Raw genomic sequence first — 14,296 nt, 5'->3', positions numbered from 1 at the left:
ACCAAATCTCTGGGCTTCTAAATGAAAAGTTGATGAACATTGGAAAGCCAAGACAGAGAAGGAGACGGATATGGATAACACATCGAGCCAATGCCTAACGTGACGGGTATCTCTACGAACAAGCAGGCAAAAGTACATACATAATTACAGGCCCCAAAGGGTCCACCACACCACAGGCAGCCGCAAGTCGAAATGAAATGCCTGGGCACTAATAAAAAACATACCCAACACCACTACAGGCTACAACCAACGAACCCTGGGCTATCTCATATCCTCCGTCAAAACAGCTTTGACGCCCCCGCTCTCGGTGCGCCCCCCGTCTCTCGCACGTGCATTGTTCATTCGCCTCTCATATGGCTCTGCTTCGGACCCATGTCCCCCATCATGCACGCTCTCCTCCAGCGACCGCGGGAACGGGAAATGCACATCGGCCTTCACCGGCGCCTTCATTAGCACCGCCGTCTTCTTCTTCCTCCCAGACAACTTCTTGGTCTTCTCTTTCCCCGCACTTCCACCACTGCTTGTGGAGCTCGTCGATATCGATTTCCCAAGAGGGGGCGCAAAAGGGCGCTGTATGGACAGCGCCAGAGGCGTGGGTAGCGAAGGATCGACCCAGTCCTCATCATCATCCTCGTCCTCAGCACTAATCTCCTCAAAATCGTCCACATGCTCCTTCGCCTTGTCTGGTGTGTCCGCCTCAAGCATGGAATTGGGGCCAGGGGTGATTGGCCCCATTGGATCCTCCTCCGTGTCATTTTCTGAGCCCTGACCTTTTGGGACAGGTGAGTGAGAGGCAGAGCGAGTATCAAAGAACTGGTCTTCGTTCTCAGGCTGTTCTTGGTCATCGCGTTCCACACCATCTCCGTCAAATTCCATATCGATATCTGGCTCCGAGATCGATTCGAGCCCCATGAATTCGTCCGAATCGGATGGCCATGACGGTGGCTCGTCCTGGATCGTGAATATCGGCTTGTGCTTGTGCATCAACTACCAACGTACCCCACGAAAAAAGAGAAAACATCAATACCAAAAACACCCGTCAGTATCAAAAAGACGCCCACCTCATTCACACGCTTCCTGAGATCAATCCAGTTCGTCTCGTCCTTGCAAAGGAACCCAAGCAACATGCTTGGGTCGAGTCCACTGAGGGGAATCTTCCGTACGCGGTCGCAATGGAATGTCTGCAGCTCAGAAGGGGAGTACTGCGTCACGTAGTGCTCTGCAACTGGACCCAGGTCGCTGGTGTTCTCCGTACTCAGTTCTCGTGGGTTGAGCTCTGACCCTCCAAGTGGTGTTGGTATGCTCGCATTTGCCCAGCGTGGCAGATGCGAGCCAGATGAGCCAGACGTATTCGAGCTCGCGCTGAGTTGATGCTGCAGCGGTGAAGGCGACAGTGGTGCGTGGTAAGAGAATGTTGAGCTCCCCGTGCGCACGCTTGAAGGCGAGGTAGGCGCGCGGTGGTGGGAGGTGCGCGGACGGCCCGAATCTGGGGTCATCCCGCGTTTAAAGTCATGCGGAGGTGCTGGGCGGAGGGGTACGGCGATTCGAGCGTGATGCGGATCGAGATAGAAGAGATTGTCAGCCTGTGAGCCCATAAAATAGTATGAGGAAGAGGGGCGCCCGCCGGCAATGCCCACGCTTTGTGGAAAGGTGAAGAGCGCCTTGGATAAACGTCAGATGTTTGCTGGGATCTCAAGCGAGTGCTCTGACCTTGATAGTCTCATAGTAGATAGGGTTAATACCGTCAATACCCAGACGGATACCGATGAGCACAAGGACTGCGCGTTCGCCCCAGGCGGCTCTCATATGTCGTCGGGGCGAACCAATATGCACGTTTGACGCGGCGTATACGTCAGACTGATAAATCACACTATCAGTTGCAACGGAGACACCAAGGCCAGCTTCTGGGAAGGCATGTACAAGCGTTCTGCGTGCACAGATTAATCGATTGATTAAAAGGAAAATATAAGGGAAAATTAATACTTTATGGCGCCTGCAGCAGTGCTAGGCCCGAACCATTGCCCAACATCTTTGCCCAGCTCCTTTCCAGCAAGGGCCATGCGGTGTACGCTGAAAGGTGCTTGAGGGAGAGGCGAGTCGAGGAACCATGTAATGATCTGGACATATGTGGCATAATCATTTGTGTGTACTGGGTTTGGAGGACGGCGCCATTCTGAATAATGAGCAATCAAGACGAGTTTCTTCGGCTACCAGGGGAAAGATCACCTCGACCTAAGTGCAAATGCAAGAGGGTGTTTGCTAATAGTGATTGACCTGTCCGGAGCATACAACCCCACCCTGCATCACTCGTCCAGCCCTTCTCACCCCCGCCTGGCCAATGCCACCTCTTAGGGCGCGGACTCGAAGACACAGGCTGTGGCTCGCAGCAAGTTATATCCGACTCTAAAGCCGAGAGTGTGGAGTCGCGTATAGGAGCGAACTGATTACGGTATGTTAGCCATATTCGTGACGTAAAATCAGCGTAGAAAACAGGTGGCCAATTGTTGGCAGGGTTTTTGGAAGAAGATGAAGAAAGAGACAGAGAGGGGTCAGGTAAAACTGTGGCTGAGGATGATGTGGTAGAACGGAACGATGGAGAGCGGCGAGATTCGACAGAAGGGCGGCGGCTAGGGGTAGGTGGAGGTTCATATCCTGAATGTTGTACACCAAGGAGCCAGATAGGCTCTGAAGATTTGTTAGGGATAGAGTCACTATCCAGCAAAAAGCGCATTGCGCGATCGAGATGTCCTTTGCCGTGCTTCGCGGCTGTGAGTAAGGCTGAGCTCTTGGTCTTAGGGGATGCCTGGGAGTTAAAATTGGACTGCGAGAGTATTGACGGAAGAGACAGGTCTGTTGATGAGTTGGTAAAAGTATGTGATAGCCATCCGGATAGCCGTGTAGGGAGATCCGATATACGTGTGGATGATGTTGAAGCGTACATGGATGAAGAAGGATGCATGTCAGAAATGGTGCTGAGAGGGCGTTCTGAGCGATTCCGTGAGCGTACAATATCCGCAGGCTCGATAATAACAGGTGTTTCGTCAAATGAGTCCTCCTGTTCACTATCAGGGTCAGGCTGCGGGCTACTTGGCTTGTCGTCTCTAAGATTGTTACTAGCGTTCCCACCACCAAATCTACCGCTCTTTCGCGAGCTGTATTGTGAAAGTGGTGGGCTGCTGACGGACGTACAGTTGGACGAACTTGAGCTGGCGATAGACGCAGTGCTGGCGGCTGCGATTGGATCTGTCATAGATTTTGACCTATCCCGGCTCTGTTTTGCCAGGAATTTGGACAACTTTGAGCCATGCGGTGACGAGGAAGAGGACGAAGATGGAGTGCTGCGTGATTGTCGACCAGTCATAGATATGTCGTGAATGTGTTGGAAAGGGTGGAAAGAGTGCTGGTCGTCGTGGACGACGATGTCGAGAGGGACCTGTGGTAAGCGTGCTTCTGACGTTGTTTGTATGACTTATTGCTTCCGCTCCGACCTGTTTTCGTCGGAATCCTGAGTCTCTTCTGCGTCACTTCTTCACGAGAGTGATTCCCTTTTAGACTTCTCGACCAATCTGCTACCTGCGCATGGAACAAGGTAGTAAATATTAAACTCGGAACAGTCGTATTTTGAGGCTGACCTGCAGAGATATTAAATCTTCAACCACTGGTCAGTGGCAAGTCCCTTCCACCAGCTCTTGATCATTCGATGGTGCGAGTAACCGAGTGAGACTCGGCGGGTCGGCTTCACAGTATATAAGACTCGAGAGCGCTCCCTTCCCGGGCCCCGTCAAATCTTCCTATTCGCGTCTGCTCTCGATGTGTACAGCTATTACTTCATGTTATTAACCTATTCAAGGTGCTCTGTACCGAGAAGAACTGTCCGGTTAACGCTCACACTATTCGTGTTACCAAACATCATCTCTCGGTACAAATTGCATATCTCTGCGGTGGCCTGATTTATTTACCTTGGATTTCTACTATTCAAAACACACCCGTCCACGTCGAGTTACTCTTTCCAATACGGAGGCAATGTGTCTCTGGGCGCCTTCAATATAAGCTTCAAGGTCAGTATATCATCTCCAGTATGCCGTGGACAGCTGCGGCTACCTCATGTCCGATCACCCAACGACACCCGGGAGCGTTTGTGATCACTGGTGGCACCTAGACCAAAATATCCACGAATTCCGTCCAGGCTGTATACATAGCTGGTGCTTCCTCACTCTCGTACCTCGATAATTTCCGTGCAGCTGTGCATTCTAGTCTCGAGGCAGCCTTCATTCAACTGACTCATCGGGCGCCGAGCTGGGGAAAACAGGGTTTTCCGGATACCTGTCTCAATTCGCTGTATTAGAATTGTGAGTGATCGACCTAGGTGTTTTCTGACAGCGCAAGTGCACGTAGCCCTGCCCCTCAAACTTAAATGGCTGGCTGGCTTTCAGGTCTTCACTCTCGGAAGAGCAAGCCAAAGGACATCATTTATGCCCTAAGTACATACAGACGAACTTGTCACTGCAAGATCAATCTATTGTAGGATAACGATGAAAGAAGAAGACTTTCTCACTAGTGTGAAGAATGCAAAAATGTAGTGTACACAACAAGCTGGTAACAAACAGCACTGATAGAATGTAAAGAAAATAGGATACTAAAGGCTTTCTGAATTACCTGGAATTTCGTGTTTAATGCTGCCTTGGCGATAGTGCTCACGACTCGTTCCGGATTGTTGATGATAAGTCATCATAGTTCGGACACAGCTGCTTCCATGCACCTACAGCAACGACAATGAGGTCAGGGTATTGAAATATCAGATAGGCCTTTACTTTTTATCCTCAAAGAAGTATCATCGGTGTCTTCTGCGAATACCACGGCCATACCCCTACAGAATTTGGATCAGATAATTCACCCGACTGCGGACCGCAAAACAACACCTACAGGTCGAGGTGCCAGTCAATGTGGCTAAAAGAACGTCGCTAAGCTATATACAACAACAACTATATTGATCGTACCAGTGGAATAACCATGGCCCGGAATTATCGGTTCTAAAGCGGATTGTCACATTATCACCTGCAACACCGTTACTTGTCGTATCTCGCCGCACGGGATTGTCGTAGTTGTATGTATCGCTTCCAGCGCTTCTTACAACGGAGAAGGTGTGCTGTGTGAAACATGAGATAGAACGAACCGGATGCAATCAGTCATACCCACACCATGCAAGTGGAAAGGATGCTACAGTGGTACATGAGAAAAGTGAAAGGAAGAAATATGGACTACTTACATATCCCTCGGGTTGTCCGCCTGGTATAGACATTTCGATTGTCTTGTTAGGTGGCAAGGTGTAAACAGACCCGTAGGGCTGCAACTGAGAGTTATCCAATTGTCCAGTTAAAATTTGCAATAAAACGGGAATGGTCGGCGAAGTATAGCTATAGCCATTGATGAGAAATCTCCCAATATTGTCGTCCCATACGCTGACCAGATTCAACGAGACGTCTGCGCCACCGACCCCTGGAAGACCAGGGGCTGCAGGGTTTTCCAGAGCATGCAAATTCGGTTCGGACAAAGGGTTACTTGAAGTCCAATCTCTGTGTATGGGGTCCCGTTGCAGAGCTCCTTCATATCTAAGAATTGCAGAATTTTGACCTCCTGCAAAGGTCGTATTATAATTGGGGTTTGTCCGAATCCAGTAGTTGTCGACCGTCTGATTTGCATTCAGAATTAAAGAGTACCGTTGACCAGCCAAGATCTGGATTGAGTCAACGGCCAGAGGCAATGTGTTTTCACCATCTGCCTCGATGACGGTAAACGTGTGGCCGTCGATCGAGAATACGAAGCTTGGTTTGCATGCCATGTTTATTAGTCGGATACGATATCGTTTTCCCTGCACAACACTGAGAACAGAAAGAGGTATCGGAGGTCCGCCTTCATAACGGCCGCGGCCATTAATGAGTGTTGCATCGGGATTGGTGGACCCGGTGACGTCGTAGGCGTTCACATGATACCTTCAACAAGGTGGTTCAGTTGAACGAGTGAAACTGCTGCTGATCATCCTACCAATCTAAGATAGTAAGAATAGTCGATGCTGCATATCGTTAGTACACACAGCTACATGCATAGTTAAAGGTTAATACTGACTGTTATCAACGTCATACATGTCCAAGTGGGGATCTAGCGGGTCATAAATGACTATGGGTCCTCTTAGACCTTCGCCTAAATAAAAAAATATTTAGCTGTTTACTCCGATGAAGAATGAAATTACCAACAGTACTGGAGCGTGAAATGTGAATGATACCTGATACATCGTAAATGATCATTCCCGTGGTACAAAGCCAGTCCGCACCAAAATGTCCCGCTCTGGTTTACGGGCGTGAAGTCGTACATGAAAGAATGCCCAGATACTATGGGACATTGGGTCACCATAGCAGTTCCGTCCATCTCGTTCGACAAATGTTGCTTGATTCCATGCCAGTGCTGGAGCTACGTCAGCGCAATCCCAGAGTAAAGATGAGACTAACAATGGATGTACTCGTGTTCATTGATCCATCCACCAACATATTCGTGACGTTGATTTGGAAGCGCTCGCCCTTAGCGTAGTCAATTTCGTTGGTTGGTATGAGCAGCTGCATAAAGCGAACTTCGTACCTTCACTGCTGTGAGGACTGGTCCAGGGTAATCACCATTGACCACGATAGCACTGCAAAATCGATCAGACACATATGAGCCCCGCATCAAGCACATACTCTTTTACAAAATCGTCTGGGGCAACCTTGGAGTTTGAAATGACTAGCTGGGTGTTGAGTGCGACACAAGACGGTACAAATGTCAGACACAAAGTTGATAGAGACCAAAAATTCCCCGTCATCATTGCTTATTCCTGTATACTGCAGAGCAATTCAGTGAATCATTATAAAGGAGACATTGGAACGCTTACCTTACGGAATTCTCTACATCCCTCGCACATGACTAATTCCAGTTTGAGTCCAAAGAAACCTACGTTGGGCCGTCAAGGCTTGTGAGTGAGCACTAATATTATCCAAACTTGTCCCTACATAGCCAGATAGCAATGTATCGTGTTGTATACTTGACTCTTTCAATCAAGTAGAACGTGTACATACTTGAGAGCGGTAGGACCAGCGGAGCCGGTATTTGACACGTCCGGAAGTCTAACCTCAGTAGTACGGTAGCGCCACGGCAATGAGCAAGTTGGGAGCCTTCAATGGAATGTTGGCGTCGATCTGGGGCTTTGCGAGCGATACACAAGTTCGACGTGCCGCTAAGCGTAAATGAGTCAGTGCAGCATGATTGGGAACGCATCTCGATTTGAGAATCCAGTAATGCATTAGTCTGCTGGAGGCAGACCAGATAGAGGGAAGCTATCCGTTCCTTCTCTATTATAGGAATGCACAACGAGTCGAGTGTGATTTTGCTGAGTCCTCTCGAGAGTCGTGTTTTTGCGTAGAAAAAGCATCTAAAGTTCACTATAGCCCACAATCAGTACAGTATGAGAACCAAGTGTAAGTAAACCCCTGAGTCGAAGCGTTTCTGAATTCTGATGGCTCGAGGAATTGTGCGATGATGGCGTGTGAAGTTTAGAGTCCGCGACATCGGCGACGATTATCGCGGATGCCGCGGCAAGATAGTCTCCCCTAGTGACAGTCGTTCCTGCAAAATTACGTTGCATATCAAGGTTTTAGCACCCCAAAATTCCTCACATCATGCATGTTCCTAACTTACCGGCAACTTCCATGGTACACAATCACCCCACAGCTCCTCCGAGTTGGCAGGCCTCAGATCTGCAAAGTCCAACGTCGACTTACCTGCAATTACATGACCACACCAGTGACGACAAGTACGATGTGTTTGTTTGTATTCAAGTTTCTGAGCAAAGCCTGTCACGACTCTTTTGTCATATTCTTTCACCACATCCGTCCGTTTTTTGGTCTAGTTCCATTACCCTGTCATCTTCTCCTGGTATGTAGATCGCGCCGCTACAATGAATATGACAAGCAAGGTTTCAGTCGAGTTTACGGCGCCCTGTTATGCATCCGGATCTTGCTCGGTTCCTGCAATCCTTGAGCATACAAGTGCTCTGTCACCTCTCCGAAGCACCTCGGCTCCCAAAGCTCACGCCAACGAGGTACGTGCAGAGTAACGTAAGAACGAAAGGGCAAAACCTCGAAAACCTCGTTAGCTGCAAATTTCCCTTCGACTTATTACCCGGGTAATAGGAACGGCGGCGGCGGTAAAAAATCTCTTGACCACGAACGGGACAACTTTCTGGCGCTCGCCAACGCGAACGTGAAGAGCAACGACGAAGCGCCACCTAAACTTCGATCTGGTCAACCTACAACCTGAACGGGTTGTTCCTTACCCATCACTTTGCGTGTTCAGAATACCCGTCATCCTGATCTCACTCCCAAATCAAGTTTTATTGCCCTCCACCCCACCAAACACTACTCATCCATCACTTTCGCTGCCCTCGCCCTTCTCCAGCGATTGAAGACGCGCTTTTAGCACACATGCCCTCGTATGGCCACTACTGTCCTCCACCAAAGCCTGCCTTCCCAACTCATCCTACATTATGCCGCCGACAGCGCCGGACATTAGTCTCCTCTAGTCAGACCATAAAGAAGACAGTCATTCTAGCCGAACATGCCGTGACTCACGGAGTTACTCAACATCAATGTTTCCGGATCTCCCAGGCCTGTAGGTGTACCGCTCGTATCTTAACGGCACCACCGCTGCCGTTCTCTGCCACACCCGTAAGTTCGCTTTCCAGAAGTATTCTCCTCGCAACTACTACAGGATAATCTTCTCGCACTTGCGATCGGCAACTCGAACGATAATGATAACCGACGTGTTGTCCGTTTTGAGGATCTTTTGTCGAAGTTGGACATAGAGATATGTCTCCTCAATTTGTTTGGAAATGAAATTTTCTTATGTCTGTTTATTGTGATCGAATTCACTTGCATTTTTCTTGAATCACCTTCCATCTGATGTGGTTTATACCAAGTAAAATAAGGCTAAATAAGCACTCCAACATTTCCCAGGGCGAAAGCAAGAATGGTGGAGGACCTCCGGAGGTCACACTGGCGTGGGAGATACCGGTGAAGTGTGGAGGCTTCGTGCGGTTGCGGTCAGGCCTGGCGCGGGAGGGCGCAGGTTGGAAATTATACCTTGTTCTTGTCAACATTTGACAGCCGAAGCCGAAGCACTTCAGAAGGATAACAGGACACCTACTACTAGTAAGTCACGACTCTACCAGAAACCGGTTTCAGCCAACGCAGGTAGAATTTCACGAATTCAAACGTCAAGTGTCGCACTAGCTAAATTAATACAAGCCAGCTATGAAGCTTTTTTTGTCCCATAACGCGAACTACTAACCTCTCTTAACCTATGGTTTCATTTCATTGTAGTAAGCATTCCGAGGGAATTGTGAGGCGGTACTCAGCTGCATTTCCAGTGGCGATATTTATATAGCTGAACGATATGAGTCCGAGCTTGAACCGAATTATATTCCCTGGGAGAATTATGCGATAATAAATGAGGATGAGAGGTCTGGGTTAATGCTACTAGAACAATCTAATGGCATTTCCTATTTGCGCTGGTCAACAGCAAGAGCTTGCTTTGTAGACTCTCCGACGAATGTGTTGGTGAGCACCACGCAACCAGTGTAGTAGAATTGAGCCATCGGGAACCTGTAGTGTCTCTCTGAGTACAAGAGATAGCGTGTAGCAGTCACACCTTCCAGTCAGACACAGCATCCCAGTCCTTGTATGATCGTTTCTTTCTCAAGCTCAACCCTACCACGACCATCTTCTGCGAGGCGGGAGATAGTCAGTGCTCATTTCTCCAGAGCGAGCTATCTGGTATTGCGAAGCAAATCAGGGAGTACGAACATTACGCAAATCGCGATGAAGATCGCAATACTGCTCTCATAACCTAGAGATCGTCCAGCTTTGGTCAGTGACGGAGATTGTTCAAGTTCTTTCCTCGACCAAGTTTTCCTCGCATGGCTTGAAAATACCAGATTTAATCGAGGGTCCGAAACCAAAGCTGAGCAAACCTCCACAAGAAATGAGAGCTGGTCTCACGGTGAGCTCATCCCGTTTGTACTATCCAGATATAAGAAATAGAATACCGGGTAAAAGAGCGCTTCGTTACATATCGACAGAGTTCACACTCACATAATTCAGACTATAGATAACCACGATAACCAACATGTGCAAGTTGGACTTCCATAGTAGTCTCCTCTCAAGATCATTACGGGCATGACTAGGCACGCTGGTGGGCGATTCGTCAATCGCATTTGCAACCTATTCTACATCGTCAATAACAAACATTACTTTGAGAAGATAAACACGCAACTGGGAATTTGGTATTGCTGTTCCTGGTGCCTGCAAAGACAGTAAGGTGAGAGAATAGTGCTCTGAATTTACTGCAGCGGGAAGCCACGGATGACAATGTATCATCTGACAGGTCATTGACAGCACATTCAACAATAAGAATAGGGTCGGCCATCTATACTCTACAGCAAGGCGGAAATGTCAGCGAGCGGCGATAACTTCTCCGGCCTGAAACATACTATCTCATATCGTAGCTCACCATGCAAGAACCGCCATGGCATTATGCACTTGTGCAGTAATCGCATGAATGATTACTACTCAGTACTTATTAAGAATACTTGGAGTGTAGGGGTGATCAAGTGTTTGTTTCGAAACTGTTAACAGAAGAGGGCAGAAAGCTAATTTTTATGGCATACACGTCGTAAGTCAAACCGTAAGTCAAAACGAGTTTGGGATTCCAAGGCTTACGTGGGTGATTATGCAAATCGACTGTTTAATTCCCCAGGCCTTGTGAAGTATCATAGCATCGGAGACAACTAGCCCTACTGACGTACATAATTGGAAAATGTGGGATCTTGATTCCAAGTGATCAGACTTGTGGTGCAAAAAATGCTGCGGCGCTGCATTTCTTGAAGCGGATATGACCGCACTTGGACAAAACACCAGAATATTAACAAGATGAGGCGAAATGGAACCTGTTGCTAAACATCCACTTCTCAAAGTTGTCAGACCAAATACTTGGGAGGAAAATGTTCACTCACGCCTGAATCAGCAGCTAATCTGGCTGACCTCGGTGAGCTTCTCTAACTCCAGAACATCAATCTCCACTAAGCCCATTGGCCCTAGTCAGCTAGAACGGCAACTTGGGGCTGTCCGAATCAAAGAAGTGTGGAACGATGTGTTTCGTGCGATCCATGCGAAGGAGTAACCACGACACGGGAATCATCCAATGGCGTCATTCGTGAGTATTTGAATAGCCACGCTTTTCATTTGAGGGTGAGTTTTCAGTTTAGCTTACTGCGGGTTGATAATGAGATGGTGACGCCAGACGTTCTGCTCAGAATGAGCCCCATTGGAGTCTGTACACAGGTTAGCACCACACTGACGTCTATATAGAAGCTACCTGCTACATTGAGTAGTTAGAATAATCCCAGAGAACAATCTGCCAGCCGAGTCTATGGTGACGATGGTCGATTTTAATTGGCTGACATTATCTATCACGTAAACCATGACAAATTCAAAAGCAAGTGCCCTGAACTGGTGTTTTCTATGTAGAATGTCAAATGCCGGATCGGTTCAGGGCTATTCCCAGGATACTTTTATTTATTCGCATGCAAGAGAAACAATCGACGGTAATTATTTGGGCCTGCAGTGTCACAAAACCAGTGCATCGAAACTGTGTGAGCACACGTTCTTCCGCATGCTTAGGCGTCGGACATGTATGCCACGACCGGCCCATCGCAGCGGATTCCTTAGTTTCTAGAAGCGAAGACAACTAATACGTCCCCTCCTTCGAAGATTTACGACATCGTGACGGTATATATATGTGGGTGGAAACGTCTTTGATCCATTTACCCAATTGCAAACGTTGATGTGCATCCCTTATATATTTTTCCATCTGACTAGTCGATTCACAACCGGTCCTGGTCAACGTCCACCCCCATGATTACTGGTTATTCTGTCGCGACCTTGGTGGTCTTCATCATATCAATTGGGTTCGTGATATACCCAGTCTCTATACCCACTCCTCGACGAATACCCCGTATTCCAATAAATTTAACAACCGCCCCAATCCTCGCAATTGCAATCCTCTGGGCAGCACAATGTCTCGACCCAGCAGTCATTCGCGGAGGCATCGTTGGTACAGATGGTGTTAAACCTTACAACATCCTCATCCTCTTTTTCTCCCTTGCCTACATGGCTATTACCCTCGATATCACCGGTATCCTTCAGTCAGCAGCGTTTTGGGTTAGCAACAAGGGTGGTTCAAACGGCTGGAAACTCTACTCCTACTTCTACCTCATGCTTACCCTCCTGTCAATCTTGCTCGGAAACGACCCAGTCATTCTCTCTGGAACCGCATTTCTTATTTACTACACAAAAGTCGCAGAGCTTAATCATATCTCATGGCTCATGTCTGAGTTTGCCGCGGCAAACACAGCGAGCATGGTCTTGTTTGTCGGGAACCCGACGAATGTACGTCTCGACCCTGTATTGTTGACCTCAGATGTAAATATGACACGTCCTTCCATCGATAACTTTAGGTCGTGATCTGTGAAGGTTTCAGCGTGAATAATGCCGCTTTCACAGCGTACACCATCCTCCCATTTATTGCTTGCAGCATTTTCTGCTTCTTGGCTCTTGGTGGTCAATACCGCAATAAAAAATATGTTCCTCGAAAGTTGAACCACGCCGCCGACCTTGACGCTCGCTCAGTCCTCCTCGATCCGATCGGCGCCTGTGTCGGTAGCTTCATGCTTGGTTCAGCCCTCATTCTGTGTTTGGTCGTCAGCTTCTTCGGAATTGACGTGTGGAAGATTAGCTTGCCTTTTGCTGTTGCCAAGTTTATTTATGATGTTGCCTGGGATCACTACCGCTTTGTCCGGAAGTTGCCTATGCTCGGGCGCGGGCAGAAAGGGCCAGAGGAAAATGGAATACCGTCAGAGGACTTCATGCTGCAAGATGCCCAAATATTATCAGGTGACAAGAGTAGGCATCGTCAGTCCTCACCCCCAGTACCCACGACAGACGAGATGGATTTCATCCCCGATTCCGATCGCGTTGTCGTCAACGATTTCTCCTCACCTTCATCCAAGATCTTCGCAGCCCGGTGGCGCTCCAAATGCATCGCCCTGCACAAACAGCTGCACGCTCACTTCCCTACCTTCTTCACCGCGCTCCCTCGGCTCCCTTTCGCCCTTGTCCCATTCGCCTTCTCGCAGTTTATATTGATTGAAGCCCTGTCGCATCAGGGTTGGATAGACGTCTTTGGCACGTGGTTACTACGTGCAACTCACGGAGATATGTACCGCACCATCTGGCTGATCGGTGTTCTTGGAGTAATCCTGTGCAACATCTCTGGGACAAACATTGGTGCAACGATTCTGCTCACGAAGGTCGTGCGTGCGGCATCTCCTATGTTGTCCGATCAAACCATCCGCGCAGCTGCTATTGCCCTTGCTGTAGCCAGTAATATCGGTGCCGTGTCGTTCACCTTCAGCGCAAGCCTCGCTGGGCTTCTATGGAAAGGCATCCTCAAGCAAAAGGGTATCATCGTATCCCAGGCGACGTTTGCGTACTGGAATGCGCTTCCGTTGGTGGTGATGATGATCGTTGGGCTTTCAGTAGTCTGCGCAGAGATGGCTGTTTTATACTAGAACTGTATTCTGAAAGGAATCGGACACTGGTATATTGTACAGCAAAGCCCCTAAATCCTGCGGCTGCGCTCCGCGTGGATGGCAGAACAGGGGTGTGTGGGCACGTGGCGGCGTGCCCCACAAATGCTGTGGACAAGGAACGGGTGACTAGACTCCTTGTGGATTGTAAATAGCCACATGTCAGCCACTATCAGATCGTCCAACACTTTCATTCGAGTGCCTTTGCTGTACTTATTCAGTACTAGTCATCTGATGGCATGCACATTAACATCGCTTTATGTACATTAAGTTATTACTTACCATGCTACGGAGATATCCAAAGGACAGACGATGATCGTCATCCAATGTTTGGTCTGTCACAAGGTATGTTCGTGCACCAATCCGTGATCCTTCTGGTGAACCTGTAGTTAGGCCATATATATACTGGATGACTTTCCGCGGCGTTCAGGACGCTGTTCTAGTTCTGAACGACCTCTGCTGACGTACAGCTGTCCAATGTCAGCCTCACACGTCAAACTGACATTGTCTAGAAGGGACCCCCTTTCTAGATTAATTTCAAATCGTGTTATAAACAGCTTTCAAACG

At 48.4% G+C, this 14,296-nt stretch overlaps 4 protein-coding genes across 4 annotated transcripts; 2 read left to right on the top strand and 2 right to left on the bottom strand.

Annotated features, from left to right (window-relative positions):
- Nucleotides 1–267: 267 nt before the first annotated feature.
- BJ212DRAFT_1253585 (uncharacterized protein) lies at nt 268–3,340 on the bottom strand (the record flags this gene model as incomplete). Its single annotated transcript, XM_041329741.1, has 5 exons — nt 268–987; nt 1,071–1,661; nt 1,711–1,927; nt 1,984–2,173; nt 2,227–3,340. Coding segments are annotated over 5 exons (2,832 nt in total), but the record flags the coding sequence as incomplete, so codon positions are not given.
- A 1,354-nt stretch (nt 3,341–4,694) lies between these two features.
- BJ212DRAFT_1273866 (laccase 2 precursor) lies at nt 4,695–6,850 on the bottom strand (the record flags this gene model as incomplete). Its single annotated transcript, XM_041331120.1, has 13 exons — nt 4,695–4,759; nt 4,812–4,867; nt 4,924–4,947; nt 4,998–5,146; nt 5,197–5,217; nt 5,267–5,990; nt 6,043–6,070; nt 6,124–6,198; nt 6,252–6,280; nt 6,329–6,459; nt 6,504–6,572; nt 6,631–6,682; nt 6,729–6,850. 13 exons carry the CDS (start codon nt 6,848–6,850, stop codon nt 4,695–4,697), a joined length of 1,545 nt encoding a protein of 514 aa, XP_041192074.1.
- Nucleotides 6,851–8,027: 1,177 nt separating this feature from the next.
- BJ212DRAFT_1300520 (uncharacterized protein) lies at nt 8,028–9,427 on the top strand (the record flags this gene model as incomplete). The annotated part of the gene is made up of 6 exons (XM_041332999.1): nt 8,028–8,125; nt 8,217–8,326; nt 8,482–8,750; nt 9,039–9,150; nt 9,189–9,233; nt 9,405–9,427. The coding sequence occupies 6 exons, from the start codon at nt 8,028–8,030 to the stop codon at nt 9,425–9,427; spliced, it is 657 nt and encodes a 218-aa protein (XP_041192073.1).
- A 2,569-nt stretch (nt 9,428–11,996) lies between these two features.
- Nucleotides 11,997–13,711, top strand: BJ212DRAFT_1273966 (uncharacterized protein; the record flags this gene model as incomplete). The annotated part of the gene is made up of 2 exons (XM_041331126.1): nt 11,997–12,530; nt 12,599–13,711. The coding sequence occupies 2 exons, from the start codon at nt 11,997–11,999 to the stop codon at nt 13,709–13,711; spliced, it is 1,647 nt and encodes a 548-aa protein (XP_041192072.1).
- Nucleotides 13,712–14,296: the final 585 nt, after the last annotated feature.

This window comes from Suillus subaureus, assembly GCF_016647635.1.
Source record: "Suillus subaureus strain MN1 chromosome Unknown BJ212scaffold_20, whole genome shotgun sequence".
NCBI classification, from domain to species: domain Eukaryota; kingdom Fungi; phylum Basidiomycota; class Agaricomycetes; order Boletales; family Suillaceae; genus Suillus; species Suillus subaureus.
Note: the sequence above shows the minus strand (reverse complement) of the source record. Positions and strands in the feature narration are given on the sequence as shown.